Source organism: Rhipicephalus microplus, chromosome 3 (genome assembly GCF_043290135.1).
Source record: "Rhipicephalus microplus isolate Deutch F79 chromosome 3, USDA_Rmic, whole genome shotgun sequence".
In the NCBI taxonomy this organism is placed as follows: Eukaryota; Metazoa; Arthropoda; class Arachnida; order Ixodida; family Ixodidae; genus Rhipicephalus; species Rhipicephalus microplus.
In genome coordinates, this window is record NC_134702.1 from 237925071 (window position 1) to 237944131 (window position 19061).

At 45.9% G+C, this 19061-nt stretch overlaps 1 protein-coding gene across 2 annotated transcripts in view; it reads right to left on the reverse strand.

Annotated features, from left to right (window-relative positions):
- Positions 1-7414: 7414 nt before the first annotated feature.
- The window catches only part of LOC119185038 (serine/threonine-protein phosphatase PP1-beta), a 114584-nt gene continuing 102937 nt past the window's right edge, over positions 7415-19061 (reverse strand). Inside the window, exons 6-7 of one of the 2 annotated variants that reach the window (XM_075890828.1) lie at positions 15510-15541; positions 7415-9178 (exon numbers count right to left, since the gene is read on the reverse strand). In XM_075890828.1, the coding sequence (XP_075746943.1) occupies positions 15518-15541 (24 nt within the window). In that variant the 3' untranslated portion in view covers positions 7415-9178; positions 15510-15517. Of the gene's footprint in view, positions 9239-15509; positions 15542-19061 lie in introns of both variants that reach the window. The other variant, XM_075890829.1, reaches the window with a different exon arrangement.

Sequence of the window (19061 nt, forward strand, 5' to 3'; positions counted from 1 at the left end):
ACATAGGCTAAATTTGGTATTACGTGGCGCCAATACATGGCGAAAGTATGTGACTGGTGCAAACATGGTAATAATGAGATGCGTGTGATGTGAGAACATGACTACATGCCACCGTCAAGGCGCCAATACATTTCGAGGTGACACGGTGCGCGTGCTCACCAGCGTTCATTTCGTCGCGTCGCGCCTGCATTGCCACGCCAGGCGCTGGTCCTGCAAGAACTCGCAGGTGCGCGCCGCGCTGCGTTGCTTGACGCATGCGAGTTTCAGCGCGTCCGGCGATTCTCCGTGACGTAAAGAGGGAGACGCAGTGGTGACCTTGCGTATGACGCGGTAGGGGCCAACGTAACGGGACATCAGTTTTTCGCAGAGACCGACACGACGCGATGGTACCCACAGCAAGACGAGCGACCCCGGAGAGTACTGTACGTCGCGGTGCCGGCGATCGTAAGCACTCTTTTGGTTAAACTGCGAGGCACATAACTGATCCCGGGCGACTTGGCGGGCGATTTCAGCTCGGGCCAGGGCATCACAAGCATAAGCAGTCGATGAGGGGGCGTCAGATTGGAGCATGGTGTCCATGGGCAAAGGCGGGTCATTATCAAACAGTAGGTAAAAAGGTGAAAATCCAGCTGTATCGTGACGTGAACTGTTGTATGCGAAGGTAACGAAAGGTAAGTAGATGTCCCAATCTTTGTGGTCCTTGGAGACGTACATCGCTAACATATTCATCAGGGTCGATTGAGGCGTTCCGTGAGGCCGTTGGTTTGTGGGTGGTATGCTGTAGTGAATATGTGGTGGGTAGAGCAGGATCGCAGGAGCTCGTCGACTACTTCAGATAGAAAACAGGTGAATGCGACATCCGTTTTGGGGAGGCCGGTTAGAGGACGGGCTACTTCAGCAAACTTCTCGACAAAACGACAGAAATAGGAGCACAGTCCCTGAAAACTTCGGACGTCCTTGGCTGAGCGGGGTGTGGGGAAGTCGCGAACTGCTCGGACTTTCGCAGGGTCTGGTGGAACGCCCGCAGCGTCAACAAGATGACCGAGTGCGCAGATTTGGCGTTGCCCAAAGCGACATTTGGACGAGTTAAGTTGCGAGTTGGCACGTCGGAAAACATCAAGCACTGTGGGCAGACGGGTAAGATGGTCGTCGAAAGTAGTCGAAAAAAAAATAACGTCGTCAAGATAGCAGAGGCACATGGTCCACTTCATGCCTCGAAGGAGAGAGTCCATCATGCGCTCAAAAGTCGCGGGGGCATTGCATAATCCAAAAGGCATCATCTTGAACTAATAAAGTCCATCAGGAGTCACGAAGGCCGTCTTCTCTCTGTCTTTGTCGTCCACAGCGATCTGCCAGTAGCCTGAGCGAAGGTTCATTGAAAAGAAATATTTGGCACCGTGTAAGCAATCGAGTGCATCATCTATGCGCGGTAGGGGATAGACATCTTTCTTGGTAATATGGTTGGGATGTCGTTAATCAACACAAAATCTATAGCTATTGTCCTTCTTTTCGCCAAGTACAACGGGTGAGGACCAGGGACTAGATGAGGGTTCGATTATGCCCTTATGAAGCATTTTATCGACTTCTCGCTGTATAATAACACGCTCCGGGGCTGACACACGGTAGGGCCGTCGGCGAATGGGCCGAGCGTCACCGGTGTCGATGCGATTGCTTACCACGGACGTCTGGCCCAAATTACGGTCGCCGAAGTGAAAGATCTCCCGATAAGATGCAAGGACACGGCAGAGAGCAGAGACTTGTTCAGAGGTGAGCTTGTCAGATAGCATTGGCTTGAAAAGGTCGGAACAGGAACGTGACGAGAGCAAAGTTGATGAAAAATTGGGTGGCGGATCAGTGGTTAGGGCGGAAACTGTGTGGTCGACCAGTGGTGTAAGATGCGCAAGTGACATGCCGCGAAGAATAACTTGCGCTGAGAAGCCGAAATTGAGAATGGGAAATGAAGTTCGGTTGTCCTTAACGTAACCACCGTGTTGGGGAGTGCAACATTACGTGTCATGGCCACGTAAAAAATTGGGGCAGCAGCATAATCGCCATCGGGTACTGGAGGATATGGCGAGAGTTGGACTTGGACTGCGGTTTGCGGCGGAAGTCTGAGGAAATCGACAGAGCGTAGACGAGGTGGGCTGGCAGAGACGGTCTCCGAGAAGGATGGTAGTTTGAGCCGAAGAAGACCTTTGGAACAGTCAATGAGCGCAGCGTGTGAAGTCAGAAAGTCGAGTCCAAGGATGAGGTCATGAGGGCAATTTTCCAGTACCGTAAACAGAACTTAAGTTTGATGCTCAGAAATCGTTATTCGCGCTGCGCACATTCCAAGGACAGCAGGAGTACTCCCATCCGCTGTACGAACGGTAGGTACAATCGCAGGCATCAGAATTTTTGGAGGCGGCGGCAGAGGTCTGAGCTCATCACAGGTATTTGCGCACTGGTATCAATAAGAGCAGTTACAGGTAAACCATCAACGAGTATTGTAAGAAGGTTGCACCGCTGGTCGGGAGTAATCAGAGGATCTGCAGTCCGAGTCGTGAATGCAGCGTCACCTCCAGGGGCTGCACCGGCTAGTTTTCCGAGCGACGGTCGTAGGGAGACCGAGAACGGCGGGGTTGGGGCGAGCGGGACTGACGACGCACGGGCGATGGCGAGCAGCTGGTACGACGTTCTGAATTATGCTCTGCACCTGTCTCTGCACGGTAGGACGGGGCATAAGGTGCACGTTCGGAGCGAGGTCCCAAATCAAAGAAGCTCGGTCGAGGTGATGAGGTCCAACGGCTGCGGCAATGGCGAGCGATGTGTCCTATCCGATGGCACGTGAAACATATGGGCCGATCATCATGAGTGCGCCATTCAGCTGGGTTTCGTCTTGGCGCGAACGTGCGATTCGGATTGGCAGCCGCAACGACTGGAGCCGAGCTGGAAGTAGCAGGGGCATTTTGATGAGGTGGCGAAATGCCCATATTCGCGATCTCTTGGCGAACCACGGCCTGTATCATTGAAACAGCATCGAGGTTGTGTCCTGGCGCGCTGACGCTAGACATAGCGGGTGCCATAGCCTCGAGTTCCCGATGGATTATTCTGGTGAAGTTTTCCGGCGCTGGTGGTTGATGTAGTGTGGATAAATCTTCGCAAGAGGATGTAGCCGCCATGTTGGGAAGACGGTCAAATTGGTGAACTATGCGCCTACTTTTCGCCTGTTCGAAACGACGACATGCTTCGATGACCGACTCTACCGTCGAGCAGTCCTTGCACAGCAGAAAATTGAAGGCGTCATCGGCAATTCCTTTCAGGATGTGTCCAACTTTGTCCTCGTCGAGCTTGTCCTTGTCGATCTTGCGTCACAATCACAAAGCCAACACGTCCTGGATATACGCGATGTACGGCTCTGTGAATGTCTGAGCATGAGTCGCAAGCTCTTTCTTTGCAGCCACTTGACGTCCGATGGGTTTCCCACATAGATAGCGCAATTTCTGCTTACAGACGTCCCACCTAGTCAACTTTTCTTGATGTGTCTCGTACCAGAGTTTTGCCGTGCCATGCAAGTAGAAGATGATGTTGGCCAACATAAGCGTCGGACCCCAATGGTTGCTGCTGCTGACGCGCTCATATTGAACCCGTCAGTCATCGACGTCTATGCCACTTGTGCCGTTGAATGGACCTGCGTCACGAGGTTGCACCACAATGATCGGCTGCGCGGCTGACGGATCTTGTTGACATTCAGTAGCCTGGTCAGTCATCGTGGTAGCTGCAATGCGACGTCCGCTGCGAAGATCCAGCTCGTTGGGCTGTATAGCGAGTGGTACCCCGCACCTTCCACCAATGATGTTACGGGGAATAAAGTATACACTGGTGAGCAAATACGTACTAGCGAATATACTGGCGAGCTAATGCGTACGACGCTGCTGCAGTCCGAGCACGTTCCCGTTCAGCACTTCGTCGTCGTCATCCTCAGGCATCTACTTAGCCCGTGACAATATTTACACACAGCTGGTCTGGCAGCCTCCCCTCGTTGTTCTGTTTGTGAACTATATGAGTCAACTCAAAATTACCTCATTTCCTGTAACAGATACTCTGCCTTACTCAAAAATACTTTAGTTGCCGTTTGCCTTTCCTTCAAATAAATTTTTGAGTTGTTAGAGCAGCGCTTGTCCTGTTTTCTTCTCTTTAGTGTTTCCTTTTGTGCACTGCCAAATTATTATGAGTAAGTTCCGACACGTCCACCTTTCATTTCTACTACAAAAAATTCAGTATTCACTCGCCCTTAATCTTTATCAGGAACCGGCATGCACTCTCTGTATTCTCCTCTTCATATTCATCCTCGTTTGTTTCGCTCACAGAATATATGCACAGATTTTTCCTCAACGCCTTTAATAGCCCTGATTAGTGAGAAAAAAGAGATATAAAGGAAGAGACGAGGAATTCTTATCAAAAAATAATTCTGATAAGACAGGATTCATTATCGTGTACCCTTGATTGGAAGGCTAGCATTCTGACCATTCAGCTATCCAGGGTTGCTAGCAGAGCAAGCCTCAGCTGGTATTATTGACAAGCATCACTGGTCACATTTGATTTGTAAGTATTCTTATAACAAGGTATATTTAATTACCATTTTTGATGTCTTGCTCAACAAATATTTTCTTATGCCTTCTTCGTCTAAGACGAAACGTTATGAAGTTGTTAGCGGTATTGAACTTCGGGCCTCAATCATTTGCTATACTTGTATGATATGTGCTTTGTGTTCCTTATTTTTTTGTGTGTGATCATTTACCGTCTCCCTCTGAAATGTAGAATGTACCCTGAAGGCAAAATAAATTGATAAATAAATAAATTAAAAGATAGAAGAACTCGTGTGAGAGCGAAAAAAAGAAGTTAAAAAAAGAGGAAACATGCTTGACGGAAAGGAGAAAAAATGAATAAAATGGAAGGGTAGAACCAGTATATATGAAAAGCCGGGCCAGTTGGTTCGTGTTTAGATGCGACAAATACCAGTCAATACTCTGGACAAGGATGAAGAAGGCGGAAGCCTTAATGTGCTTTCTTTGTCCTTGTCTTGACTTATCACTGCTTGTTCTCGCATCTAAATATATAAATGTAGAAAATGAAAGCAAAAGAAGAGAGAGAGAGATAAAGTGGTAAATAAAAATGAACGAAGAAAAAAAAAGAACATGCTTGACCCCTCTGCCATAGGAATCAGTATGATAGGAAAGTGAAACGGCTCCTTAGAGAAGTGGTCTAATGTTTAATGTACATTGGCGTAAGAGAGTTTATCAACATGTCGGTGCTTGACATCTAAAGCACTGTTAAATGTAAATGCATCGACGTTCACGCTTAGTGGTACATTTCGAATCAGACGCCGAACCACCATGGTTTTCACATTTTTATTTTTAAAAAAGAGGAAATAAAACACAGTGTCAGCAGTTTTATTTAAGAGTTTTTACTTTTGAGTGTTTGGAACCCACGTGGAATTATTTTTAAAGCCAACTGCATGAAGAGAGTGAATATTTGTTGAGTTGCTGATTACATGGACAAACATAAATGGGGAATCGGCAGGCTCATTACATGTGCCACTTACCTGACAGGGAACAAAAAAGTAGCACACATGCCGGAGGTGGTGTCTAATCACAATGATGTATGGTCAGAAAAAAAAACTAGGAGAAAGGAAACGGACAAGTCGAAAAAGCAAGAAGTCTTTGTACAAGCAATAAATAAGGTACCATATAAAGTAAATATTTGTCCCAGTCTCTGTTCAGGGTGCAGTTTCGAGTTTCACGATTTCTCGTGCAAGCACATGACGAGAAGCTCATATTATGTTACGTTGTCAGGGCACTGTAGAAATGGAACCAAGCCTCCAATTGCATAGTCACTCGCACTTTGCGGCACTTTATCTAGATTCTGAAGACTGTGCCTTTCAATTGACGCAAAAAAAATGAACATTTTGCTGTCAGAACCACTTTATCATCCCAGCAGGTTTAAAAACAAGTGCTGTGGAAGTGAAGCAAGCCTAAGCAGTTGCAAAAGGCAAACGATTTCCTGCTCAGTGAACTGGGAGGACCGACGTATTAAAATAAGTTAGAAATGACGACAAGAAGAGTGATGTGTCTCTGTATTATGTGCAGTCTCTTTACATACCACCTGTTAGCAAGTTGTACGATAAGCCAATGTTAGCATGCATTGGAATAGGAAAGTGTACTCTCTTTTCCTATAGCACAGAAATTTCGGTATGTTTTAAACAACGTATAACATATATGTCTCAACAGCCTAGCACTTTGTTAGTCACACGTTTTACTATAATTGTGTTAATAATGTTAGCATAATCCGCATGAATCACACATTACCTGTCAACTTGAGGTGTACTGATGTTTTTTTTTGTTCTTTTGCATTGAGCCAGAACTTGAGGTGTTGCAAAAGGCCCAGGTAATTTCTCAGCAAGGTGTTGCAAACATATTGAAACAAACTGCAAAGAGATTGATACAACCCTACAGCTAGTCTAGCATTCTCTATCACCTGCATTCGGCACACTATCGCAATTCCTTTGCCTTACGTGAGCATGCATTGTCTGTAAAAAGGAATGCCGAGGAGGGTGCATTTTTGAACACTACGCACAACTTAGCTGCAGGTGGTTATTCTCTTTATTCACTGCACATTAGTAAATTAGACGACGTGTAATAAATGCAAGCTAAGACCGCTAACAATTCTGAATTCCAGTTTGGATGTATTCACTGCTGTCTCTCCCACACTAACTATAGTGATTTGTAGCATGACGCTCACGTTGGACACTCGATCGTGAAGATTCGCACATGCCTTCACCGAAATACGCAGCAGTTTTTCAGTGATGCCTTGATAAACGCGTGCGTAGTTCTTTATATTTTATAGCTTTTGAAAAACACTCAAAGCTGTAGGTATGAATTGAATTTTATTTGTTGTTTTTCTTGCATTAATTTCACTAAAGTCTATGTGCACTAAAGGCAATGTGCTCTCGCGGGGTAGCGTAGTAACTGAAGCTGCGCCTGCCCTACGATCGTTTGCGAACTTGACTACACGAACGGCCCCTAAAACAAGCATTTCACGGCTCTGTTCGGAACTGCGAAAAATAACTTGAGACCAGCATCCCAACGTGTTCTTCATCTTCATTGGACACGACTGTCCACTTCTTGGTGTATCTTGCAGTCGTTGAAAATGGACCAACACTGCCGACGGCAGTGAAGTGCAGCGTCGATAAAGGCATGTTTACAGCGTTTTTTGGCACGCTAGAAGTTCCTTCGCTTGCCTCCACATGATAGGAAGGCGTGGCGGGTCGACCGAATTGCGCCTGCTTTGCAGTGAAGCACGCACCACTTTTGTTATTTGCGCACGCAAATTTAGAAGCCAGTGCGGTTCTCGAGAAGCAAAGCGACTGCGCCTTTTCTGCAAGAGATCGTACAATTAATAAACCTCGTGCCATACGCAATACGGTTTACAGTTGCTTTTGCCCCACAGCATTACTGTTGTGATTTTTGAAATATCTCCTTTATATGTTGAAATAAAATTTGAATTTGAATTTCAATTTGAAAGCGCGAGTAGCCACGTATTTTCATGAAAACTTCGGGCCTCGCACGAACGAATCAGGTTTATTGCGTCACGGAGGGTCCAGTATATTCACTGTGCAGAAACATACAAAGTGGTTTGTGTTCAACTGAGGCTAGCACCACCGAAGAAGGAAGAGTAGCGAGTATCTGCATACTGACCATCCTCAAGAGGACGCACCTGAATTCGGCTAGGCGGCGCGAAAGTCTCTGAGCATTGCGAATACGCTACTCATTGCAGAACCATCATTAGTCTGTATATGAGCTATGCGAACGCTCTGAGTAAGTTTGATACCAGGCAGTATCTTGAAGCGCTGAGAAAATTGAACTTCTATTGCTATAAAGCTTCGAAAGGGACAGACACACAGAAACGACGCGTGGAAGGAGCTAATCGTGGATTTCACGGTCATGATGCGTTTTACACTTTGCCAAGAGTAAGTGCTAGATATAAAAGACGTGTTTTGTAAGCCTGCAAAGTATGTGGCCTTGGCGTACGGGATAGCGTGCTCAGCAGCTGCTGTCAGTGACCGAGAGGTCGTGAGTTCGACTCCCGTTGACGGCACTTTGGTCTACTGATCCGTGTTATTTTTTAAACGTAATTGTCGTGATGGAAGTGAGTCACTAAAATCTTGGTGGACCCCAGAACAAAACACTTTCGTGTTAACAGAGCAACAGCGTAACTCAGGACTTTTTTTTGGAAATACAGGAACTAATTTGTTCCTTCAGCAACTGTCCTGAAGGAACAAACTACAAGAACTGTCCCATCTTCTCTGTCTACAATAAGGTGCACGGTGAATGAAACCAAACTTTGTCTTGAGCAACAGTGCAAGGTGTAGATAACAGTAGGAAAAAAAGATAAGAGGAAACAAGCACTGGAGAGTGAAAAATTGACTAATAGGGACACAGAAAGAGAACAGGAATTATGCTGGCGTTAGAAGCAGGCAGTGGAGGGTGGAAGGGGGTGGGGGGCGGTAGGGAGCCATTATCAAAGTGGAGCTGGCCACACATGGAGCAGCAAAATATATTCGCACCCACTTTACCGGTAGATTCCTAACAACGGGGTGCGTATGCACAGGAAGAGTAGTCGTAAAACTAGGGCAGTGTTGTAGCAGGGGGAAATGGGGCGGGGGGGAGAGAGGAAGAGACATTTATGTAAGAAAAAAAAGACTTCCTAGCAAGAAAGCACCAGGGGGGGGGGGGGGGGGAGAGCAGAGCTGCTTTTGTAGGAGAGTGGAAAAAAAGCAACCACAGCAGCGTGTCACAGTGTGTCCCTAAATATGTGTGGCTGTCGAGGCGGTCAAGCTGTCCGGAGAGATTGCGATCATTCCATTGGCAAAAAACATGAAAGACAGGTCGGCAGGTTAAAAAAAACACTATGTAAGATGAGTCTTTTTGTCTTTGTCATCAGTCCTTTTGTCAAAAGAAGGGCATAAATGAGAGACGTGCTGGTCGGCATTTTCCAGGAGCTTGGTGACGTGCAAGCGAAGAGGGTCGTCACTCGTCCCGTCTGGAGGCCTGTGTCTTCACCCATCGTGTGGTCATATGCTGATCTATTGGTTGTCTCGTCGTTGCCGAGAAAAAAAACCTCGTGCAGACTCCTTCGCCTGCAAAAACAGGGTTGCTTGGCTTTTTTTTTTTCATTTCCCATCTTGAGCAGCCATTTTCTGCATAGAAGTAAAGTCAGTCAATCGACGAGTGCTGCACTATGGTGCATTTGGTAAAAGCACAAAGAGAGGGGCAGCCTGTTTGTGTGTGTTGAATGCTTAAACCTGAAAACCACACAACACGAGCGCTGACTGGACTTGAACGCACGTGCCAGCTAATTAGCTTTCTGCGCAGACAAACGCTTGTGCTCTCTGCCTAGTTGACATTGAAAGTTTGCTGTAAGTGTTGACTGATTACCTGCGTAGCGATACCGTCCCACAGCCCTCAGTATGCCTAGTTCCTGTAGTCTCATGGATTGACAGCATAGCCTGGGCAGGGGTCAAACTACTCTCAAACTTTCTACATCTTCCATGTGTGTTTTTTACATATAATCATCCTTGCATACATAGTTTCTCACTGGGCCTCTGAAAGAGTAGCCTGCTTGTACTAACGTTTTGAAGAAATGAAGACAAAGCAATTACAATATGTGACTTTTTAAGCACGTCACTGGCACCAAACGTCACCTTAAAGGACATGTTGAATAAATAGCGATTGATCACAACGTGACAAATATTTTGTTACCTTTGTCGAGTGTCGATAACAGAGCTGCTGGCCGTTTGTTCGGATGCTCAGAATTTAGACATGGCAGTTTATTCAGACACTTTCACGGCACTGCCAATAGTTCAAGTGAAAAAATAAAGCTCACAACTAATTCTGACATCTCTCATTGCAACGTTCGATTTATTGGACTCTGGCTTCTCTTCTGTTCCCTGGGTTGTTCCCTGGTCTTTTCGTTGCCTAGGCATTTTGGCTGTTCATTGGCGCTCTCAGTTATAATTGTGGAGCATTTCTAAGTCGTACGAGGCCGCGGATCCCGCGTTGGCTGCGCTGTTTACACCCCCACTGTGCATGCTTGCGTCTCACGTCACGTTCCACATGCCCGCGTCTCGTGCCAACTGCCGTTCCTCTCCACCTCTCTGGCTTTGCAAGGCCGACGCAGGCAGCGTCTGCTTGCAACAAACCGACTGTTCGCACTGCAGAACTATTCACTGGCCACCCCGTAGGCACCGGAGCGCGCGTTCGCAATTAATCAAGGGCGTTTTGGCTTTCGCTTGTCTTGACGCTTTGGTTGACTCAAGTAGATGCAATGGAAGCAACACTACCTTCAACCATATATCTTCTTATAATTAACAAGAGGGGACTCTGGCGCGGCGATCGTTCAGCAACCATGGGAATGATGGGTCGTATTCAGATTTGCCTAGTCTTCGTACTTGCAGGCGACGAATCGTACTTGCGGCTTCGTTTATCGCTGTGTTTCGGTTTTGTTTACAAGGAAAGAACGAACCCTTGTAAACTTAGTGACTTGATTAAAAATGATCAGCCTAAAAGAATAAGGTGGTGAAGCGCAACCTCTCAACATTTGCCGATTTTTGTTTTGTGAGAAAATGGTTCCAAGCCACACCAACACACACGGAGCCAGAAGAAGGCCAGAAGTACGAAGATTACACAAATCTGTGTACTGCCCATCATTCCCATGCTCGCTGAAGCGCTGTGCAGCGCAGCTTCCACAAACACTAGCACCAGAGTTCCCTCTGGAGTATATTAGGAAGTTTTACGCCTTCAACCCGTAGTGGGGCACAACACAGCATCAGCGTCTCACCACTCCTTGAAGGCTTCTCCTTCATTCAATAATTAGGAATAATAAAGACGAATTAACAATTAAACATTCCCAAACCATACCCAACTACGCAACATTCCCGCGATACCCTCGCTACAGTGCAACGCATTTGTTCGAGTTCTCCTCGTGGGCAGATGCGGGCGTTTTTTTTTTTTTTTTCATTGACCGATCTGCGTAAGTGGCTCCAACGCTGCCAGTTCCGTATTTAACGTCAAGACATTGGTGATGGCAAAAAAAAAAATGTTGCAAGGTGGGCAGTGGCTGACCTGAATCAAAAGTTCCTCAGGAGTTGTCATCGAGTTGGACGTTGATGAGGTCATTTATAGACCCGTTTCAGTATTGTGGACATCACCAAAAGTTTTTCAAGGCGTTATTCACGACAAGCTGCTATTCTTTTTCAATACTTATGGTGTCATCACAACAAGTCAATATGGTTTATAGCAAAATAAGTCTACTGAACAAGCGTCAACAATGAATAAAGATAAAAAAAACTTAAATATAGAAAATGAGAAGTTTACGCTTGGTTTATTTTTGTACCTAAAAAAGTTTTGATTCAGTACATGATCACCCTTAAGCTTTTACAAAACTATTTGCATAACTGGCACCAAGTAGTGCAGAAGAAGACAGCTACATAAGGTCAGCTTCAGTAGACCCAAGGAATTCCGCAGGGTACTATTCCGTATCCTTTGCGCTTTTCGCTTTATGTTAATGATGCATGTATACTCGCCTAACCACAGCTTATTATGAATGCAGACGACACAACCGTGTTTTTTACATCACACCAATTAGAAATACTGAAAAAAGATTACATGAGTGTATGACGTCAATCTTAAGCTGGCTTAAGCAAAACAAGGTACAGTTAAATGCCAAAAACACGACATATGATATATTTCCCCCAACAAATAAACATGTTAAATATGACATAAAGATAAGCTTGTACGGTAATACCATGAAACGAAGAAAGCTAAAAATTCCTTCGGGCATGGTTCATTGAAGTTTTAACGTGGAACGTCCGCGTTTAGTTAGGCAACTTGCGGGAATGGTATGATGCATGTGCAGAATTGGTTTCCTTATTCCTCAATGGCTAAAGAAAAATTGGTACAATGTCCTATTCTATGCGAGGCTTTGTTACGGCCTACTAGTATGGGGTAAGACAACAGCGAAAAATTATTACAACCTATTATGCTACAAAAGAAAATACTGTGCTGTTACTAAAATTACCACGCTAGAGTATGCAACATTTGCGCACTTTAAAGCTCTTTCATAAACATGAAATAATAAAGTCAAACGGTATATAGTACTTTAAAATGCGAGACATTATTATCAACAACATCATCATCATCAGCCTGACTGCGTTCACTGCAGGACTAATGCCTCTCCCATGTCCTGAGAGTCAACTCGGTCCTGTGCTTGCTGCTGCCACTTAATAGCCGCAAACCTCCTAATCTCATCTGTGCACCTAACTTTCTGTTTCCCCCTAGCCCGCTTGCCTTCTCTGGAAATTCAGTCAGTTACCCTCAATGACCAGCGGTTATCCTATCTACGCGCTACATGCTCGGCCCATGTATTTCTTCTTCTTGATTTCACCTTTGATATCCTTAATATCAGTATCTTCCCTGATCCACTGTATCCCTCATTTATGTTAGGTTATTATATGTAGTCCGTTTTTATTACTGTATTCTGTTTTTAGCACGCATGTGGTACAAGACATGTTGGAGTTTCGTTGCTTGTTGTATCTGCAAAAAAATGACAGCACATCCACGGTGTGAATGATGGAAAGTGGAGCGAAGCTGGGTCCGCACGCCGCTGCCGTGCCGCTTCGGCCTCCCGTTCTCGTTCGCCGGGATCTTGTTGGCGCTTCCAGGCAGCTTCACGGCACACTTCTGCCTCACGCGCTGGCACATCGGGGTTCCGTCTTCGAGCGTAAGCCGCAGCCGCCGCCTTTCGCGCACACCATTCTGCAGCCGTGGCTGTCCGCCGGCGTTCTGAACTCTCGGACGCGCGAAAACGGCTTTTATTTTACTACACCGCGCTCCCTAGCGTGCGGCGTTGCCGACGAACATGCGATCACAAACGTCTTCGTATGAAGTCATTCCCATTTTCTCGCGCGCTCGCACATCGGGGTTCCGTCTTCGAGCGCGAGCGTTGCACGTATCATACTTTTTTATCGACAAACCGTGAATCATCCGCTGGCCGCGTCCGTCCATCGTCTGTCTACGTGTTGGATGCTTGTACGTACGGCCGGACGGATGCGCGAACAGACGCATATATGAACGCAGGAATGAACGCATGCACGGATGGACGCATGGATGGACGCACTAGAGGACGGACGGATTCACGAATGGACAGACGCACGGACGGACGCATGTACGTACGCAGGAACGCACGAGAGGACGGACATACGCATGGACGGACGGATGGACCTATGAACGAACGCAGGGACGGACGCACGAATGGGCGAACGCACAGATGATTGCATGGACGGACGGACGCATGGACGAACGTAGGGATGCATCAGAGGACGGACCGACTCATGGTCGGATGCATGAATGGATGGACGCACGGATGAATGAATGGACGAATAGACGGATGGATGAACGCATGAACGAACGCAGGGACGGACGGATGGATAGACAGACGCGTGGATGGACGCACGAGAGGACGGACGGATGAATGAATGCACGGACGGATGAACGGATGGACACACGGATGGACAAAAGCAAGAACGAACGGACGGCCGGAAGCACGGGCGGAATGACGGACGCTTCGCCCCACTTATCTTTCACTCTATGAATATGCTGCGATTTTCCTTATTTATCATACAAGTAATGTCCTCTGGTAACGTACCGTTTGCATTTTTTAACGTACATCCATTTCGTTATATGTACGAGTACCGTCCTCTAAAGCTGGTTTAAAAACTAACGAGAGATGGCTACATACGATTACGACGGGACGTACAGCCCTAAAGAATGTATATCTTACAGACTAGGGGTGCAGAGACTTTATTTAGGCGTACGAAACGCGTTTTGCTTCTGTATCCCTTCCTTGCATTTTATGAAATAAAATAAAATTACTACTACTCCTACCATTACTGCTACTACTACAACAACTACTACTACTGCATAAATGAAAAAGAGTACAACAAAAAGTTTTCTGCCATTTGAAAAAATTTGTCATGTGCTCTATCCACCGCAGTTCACACTACAGCTATCAATTGCTCTACGAATTAAAAACCCAGCTGTTTCCATCTTAAAACGTTACATTACTTAAGGTATGCAACATACTGGGATCACACTGGGTCAACTAACTTATGCGAAAAAGAAAGTAAGCCTGGGGCTGCCAGTTCGAATTAACCAGTGTGGATACCGATGCACGTGATTAATCTGGGGCGTTCCCCTATAAACGCGCTATAGATAAATGTCACGGAATCGGGCTCACCAATAGCCGCTCTTGGCATACGAACATTAAATACGTCCCTAACAATGTCAACAAACCTCTCCGATAGATACGCAGAAATGTTGCCAAAGCTCCATGTAAGTACTACTCTAAAAAACAACATTTACACTCCAGATCCAATAATCTGTGTGCCTCTGGAACGAAGGTATAAAGACGATAATAACTATTAATGAATTAGTTTCTAATTGTTCAGCGTGTTTCAATAATTCAAACTATTCTCCCACCACTAGCATTTCAAGAATAAAAGTTGACATCGGACTAACAGCTTTTAAACTTCGATGAAAAATTTCTCATCTATTTCTTTTAAGAAAGACATATACCAAACTAATTCACTTAAACAGGAACTCATCTGAACACCTTCACACACACGATCGCGTCTTGATCATTAGTATAAAGCTTTCATTTCTTTTTGCCACACTAATGTTTTTATATTACCCACGTCTCTCTGTAACGCTTTTACGCACCCCGAGGGTCAAATAACTAAATATATAGACACAGAGCTGCGCTGAGATCAGTGCATCAAGTTAGCATGAACCGAGTTCAAACGAAGAAGCATTTACTGTATTAATATGGCTAAAGTATTATGCAACAGTCGCGGAAGAGAACAGCGATTTGTGATAGGTTGCGAAGCACTCTATGGTGTAAAGGAGTACAACTTAGGACAGGTAGTAACTGCAATGCCAAAGCGCGATAGGGAAAATAACTAGAAGTACAAGGATGAGGTAGAGCACACTAAGCCATCCCTCTCAACTCCTGAATGGTAGTTCACCCAAAATCATGAATCGGGTACTTACCTTAAAAGCAGAAACTTGAAGTGTTACAAAGTGAGTTACACTTAAATTGAGTTTGATGCTATAAGCAATGAAAATGATCGATATAACCTTACAAGACACAAAGAGACTGGAACCACCAGTGAACAGGACAACACCGTGCACCATTCTTAGAGCAACGCCCCGAAATGCTGTACGCTAGCTTTTCTTTTGTAACCAACAAATCAGTTTTCTTGTGGCCATCACCACGTGCAGACACTCTCTGCAGCTCTTTTTTTTTCAAGAAGTTATGCGATTGCTTTCGCTCGTTCCGAAACTTCAGTGTAGCAGGTCTTGCTAGCACAGCAGAATTATATTTAGCGAATGATGCAAAAACAGCTTACTCACCTGGAATGCTATTGGTCGGCTGGCTTGAGAATCTGCAACAGAGGCAGCACAAGCAGCTGTGAGATTTGCCACGCTTCATCGCGGTACACCCCCCTCACGTTACCTTCTCCCCAGCATGCCTACACTTCTTGCCTGCAAATCTTGGGCGCTGAGAATTCACGCTCCAGGAGCACAATACGATTATGAGGGATGCTGTAGGGCTCCGGAAATTTTACCACTACTGGTGCTTTAACGTGCGAACGGGAATCTGGCATTTTGTCTCCATAAAATGCATCTGCTACAGCCGGGACTCGAACTCGCAACCTTGCCCCGCTACGTTGGTCTAGTGGCTGAGGCACTCGGCTACTGACCCGCAGGTTGCTGGATTGAATCTCAACTACGCGGCTGCATTTTCGACAGAGGCGAAAACGTTCTAGGCCCATGTGCTCAGATTTGGGTGCACGTTAAAGAACACCACGTGGTAGAAATTTCCGGAACCCTCCACTACGGCGCCTCTCATATTCATGTGGTGGTCGTGGGACGTTATACCCAACATATGGATGAATCTATCAATCAATACATTAATCAATCAATCCTGCAACGTTCGGCTCAGCATCACCACGCTGTCAGATTCTTGACATAGGGATCCTGCCCCATGAGCACTATGTTTTCACGCATACACCCATGAGAAGTCAAAATGGCGTAAACCAGGTTCCTTCATCTTGGCGATTATATAAGCCATAATGACATGGGCTCCGAGCTCGCGCACCGGCGGCTTTCCTTGCCCGCCCGGCTGCCGCGAGGGCGCGCTGAGAGGACGCGCTGACTGAGGGCGCGCAAAGGAGACCGCAGCAGAAAGCAGAGCGCACGGCATATACAGGCGTGCACATTCATTCATTTATAGATTGTTTTGTTTTCGTTCCTCATCCATTCAGTGTTCGTTTTAACGCCCGAAGTATCCACCAAATACTGTAAAACTCACAGTGGAAATGGTGGCCATAAATGAATCAAAGGCGATGGTAACCTGTCCACAGTAGTCGTAGCCCCGATGATTTTCAGTTTATAGGAAGGGGAGTTCAGTTTATAGGCAGGGGAGTTCAGTTTATAGGAAGGGGAATATAGGAAGGGTAATATAGGAAGGGGAGTTCTAAAAAACACCCAAATGTTTTTCACAGCAAGAATAAGTGCCAAAGTGCAAATGAATACGCGTAGCTCTTTAACGTCTCGAGGGCAAACTCCATTTATTTGAAGGCGCGTTAGCGAGCGCATCATTAGCGTTGCTTTTTCATTTTCCCTACCTACATTCGACTTGACATTCATTCAAGGAGTGCATATCGGAGAGGAGGGTAGCAATCTGCTCCATACATTTACTTAATAGGACGGGGGGTGCTGCGACGAACTTCCACCCGCTTGATGGGGAACACTTCATACGCCTATGCACCCACTCAACAACTCGAAGTCGTCGACAGCCAGGCTGTTAGTGAGCAACAAACACGCAACGGCGAACGGGACAATCCCTAAAGAACCGAGCAAGCAATTCAGCGTATCTTCCCAAAAATGCATTTGGAATTCTATCTGCACTAACAGATTTTTGTTTTTTAATGTTTAAAGGTAGTGACAGTATACCTTCATAGCTTATTCGTACTTCTAGCATATCTGACACGTGTGAAATGATGTAACTGGAGCATCAATTTTCCATATAAAAACATTTTAAAAGACAGATTGGGAGAACTCAGTATGGTAGGAGGCAATTTTGGAACAGTCCGTTATGGTTGAGTTGTGATAATGATGATGATAATGATGATATGTGGGGTTTAACGTCCCAATATGATTATGAGAGATGCCGTAGTGGAGGGCTCCGGAAAATTCGACCACCTGGGGCTCTTTAACGTGCACCCAAATCTGAGTACACAGGCCTACAACATTTCCGCCTCCATCGGCAATGCAGCCGCACCAGCTGGGATTCGATTCCGCGACCTGCGGGTCAGCAGCCGAGTACCTTGGCCACTAGACGACCGCGGCGGGGCGTTTCGTTGTCAAAAACAATGTTGTATTGAGTTGGAGCGGCTTGTGACAAGTGACGCCAAAACTTTCGTGGGGAAGACAGCAAAAAGTCTGTAAGAGTGTTTATAATATTTCTTTTTACTTGCCCCCACTTTATTCGCAGTTATGTAGATAGGGCAGTTATATTTTCACAATTTTTCGCTTTCCTTTGCCTTCCTACTTTTTGCTTCATATGAATAATTTCTCGAATTATACTAGAATTACGCTTATTTTCTTTTTCTTCATAGTGGTAACACTGAGTTTACACAGTGGAAGATAATAGTTTTGAGTCTTGCGCAGTTTATGGAAAAACTCCTACTGTGATGCGTGAGGTCGTCTAATCAAACACTTTATTTTCTTTTATGTGTATGCCTCTAACCACCAACCACCAACATATTATAATAACGCTAACAACACGTACTCGTCCTTAGATTTTAGCATTGCATTTCCATCGCTTCCCGTGCTACAAGAAAAGTCGTCGTTATTCCATATGAACGTGACAATTTTCCTATAATTCTCAGCAGCTCAGTTGCAAATGAATGGCCTCTGCAGGTTCCCAAGTGGCTCACCCAAAAAGCCGATTGGGAATAGTTTCAAACAGTTACTCTCTTTACCTAGACTGCTATGAGCGCGTTAAGCATAGAGGCCGCTGTAGACTACTTCTCTGTAAAGTCCCTGAAAAAAAGCTAAGGTAGTCCCTTTTGTGTCAATGTGCAGGTTTATCTCCCCTCGCGTGCATAGCAGATAGTAAACGACGCAAGTTAAGGGGCTGTATGGCTCCTGGCCGCAAAGATGGGCGTGTGCTCATCTTTTTAATAAGGCTTATTTGGGCGCTGCGGTTCTAAGCGATGCGTTAAAAGAGTGACTGAGAAAGAAGAAATATTAAAAGTAACGTTGAATACGACCATCCGACGTGTATATAAGGAAGTGACATGTAGTGGCAAAAAACATCACCAAAATCATGCAATATTCAACGTGATGTCCCACCGTTTGCGTGCAGACGCGCTCAGCGGTGATTCTCTCGATAGCAGTGCGACTGCTACCCCGGTAAACTCTGCGGTGCTAAGAATATGCAGCATGACGCACTAGCTTTTGTAAACATATCGCAAACGCCATATTGTTTGTCCACTTTCGCGAGCTCACGCTCCACGAACAGGCGCCACTGGCGTTCCCTTTCACCATAGCCTAGGCACGGCCGCTCGATAAACACCCGGCGCAACAGTGTCCGAGCTGCCCAAGCATCTGGCACATCCAGTGTGCACGCGTGCTTTCGTATTCGTAGTTTCCTTGTGGACACTCTAGAGGCGCTGCTGCGGTCGCTAGGAGAGCTCCGGAATGACAGCTACAGATAAGTGTTTTTGCATGTTTCCAGCTTGCCTCTGTATGTAGCGTTATGAGAACGTAAGGCGCTAGCGTAAAGCTTGATTAGGTCTAGTACGGTGTACGGTTTTTTTTTTTTTTAGTATTCTGTACTGTGTCTTTTTTTTCTCCAGCCACCACGTGGCTGAGGCCTGCGCGTAGACCGACCAC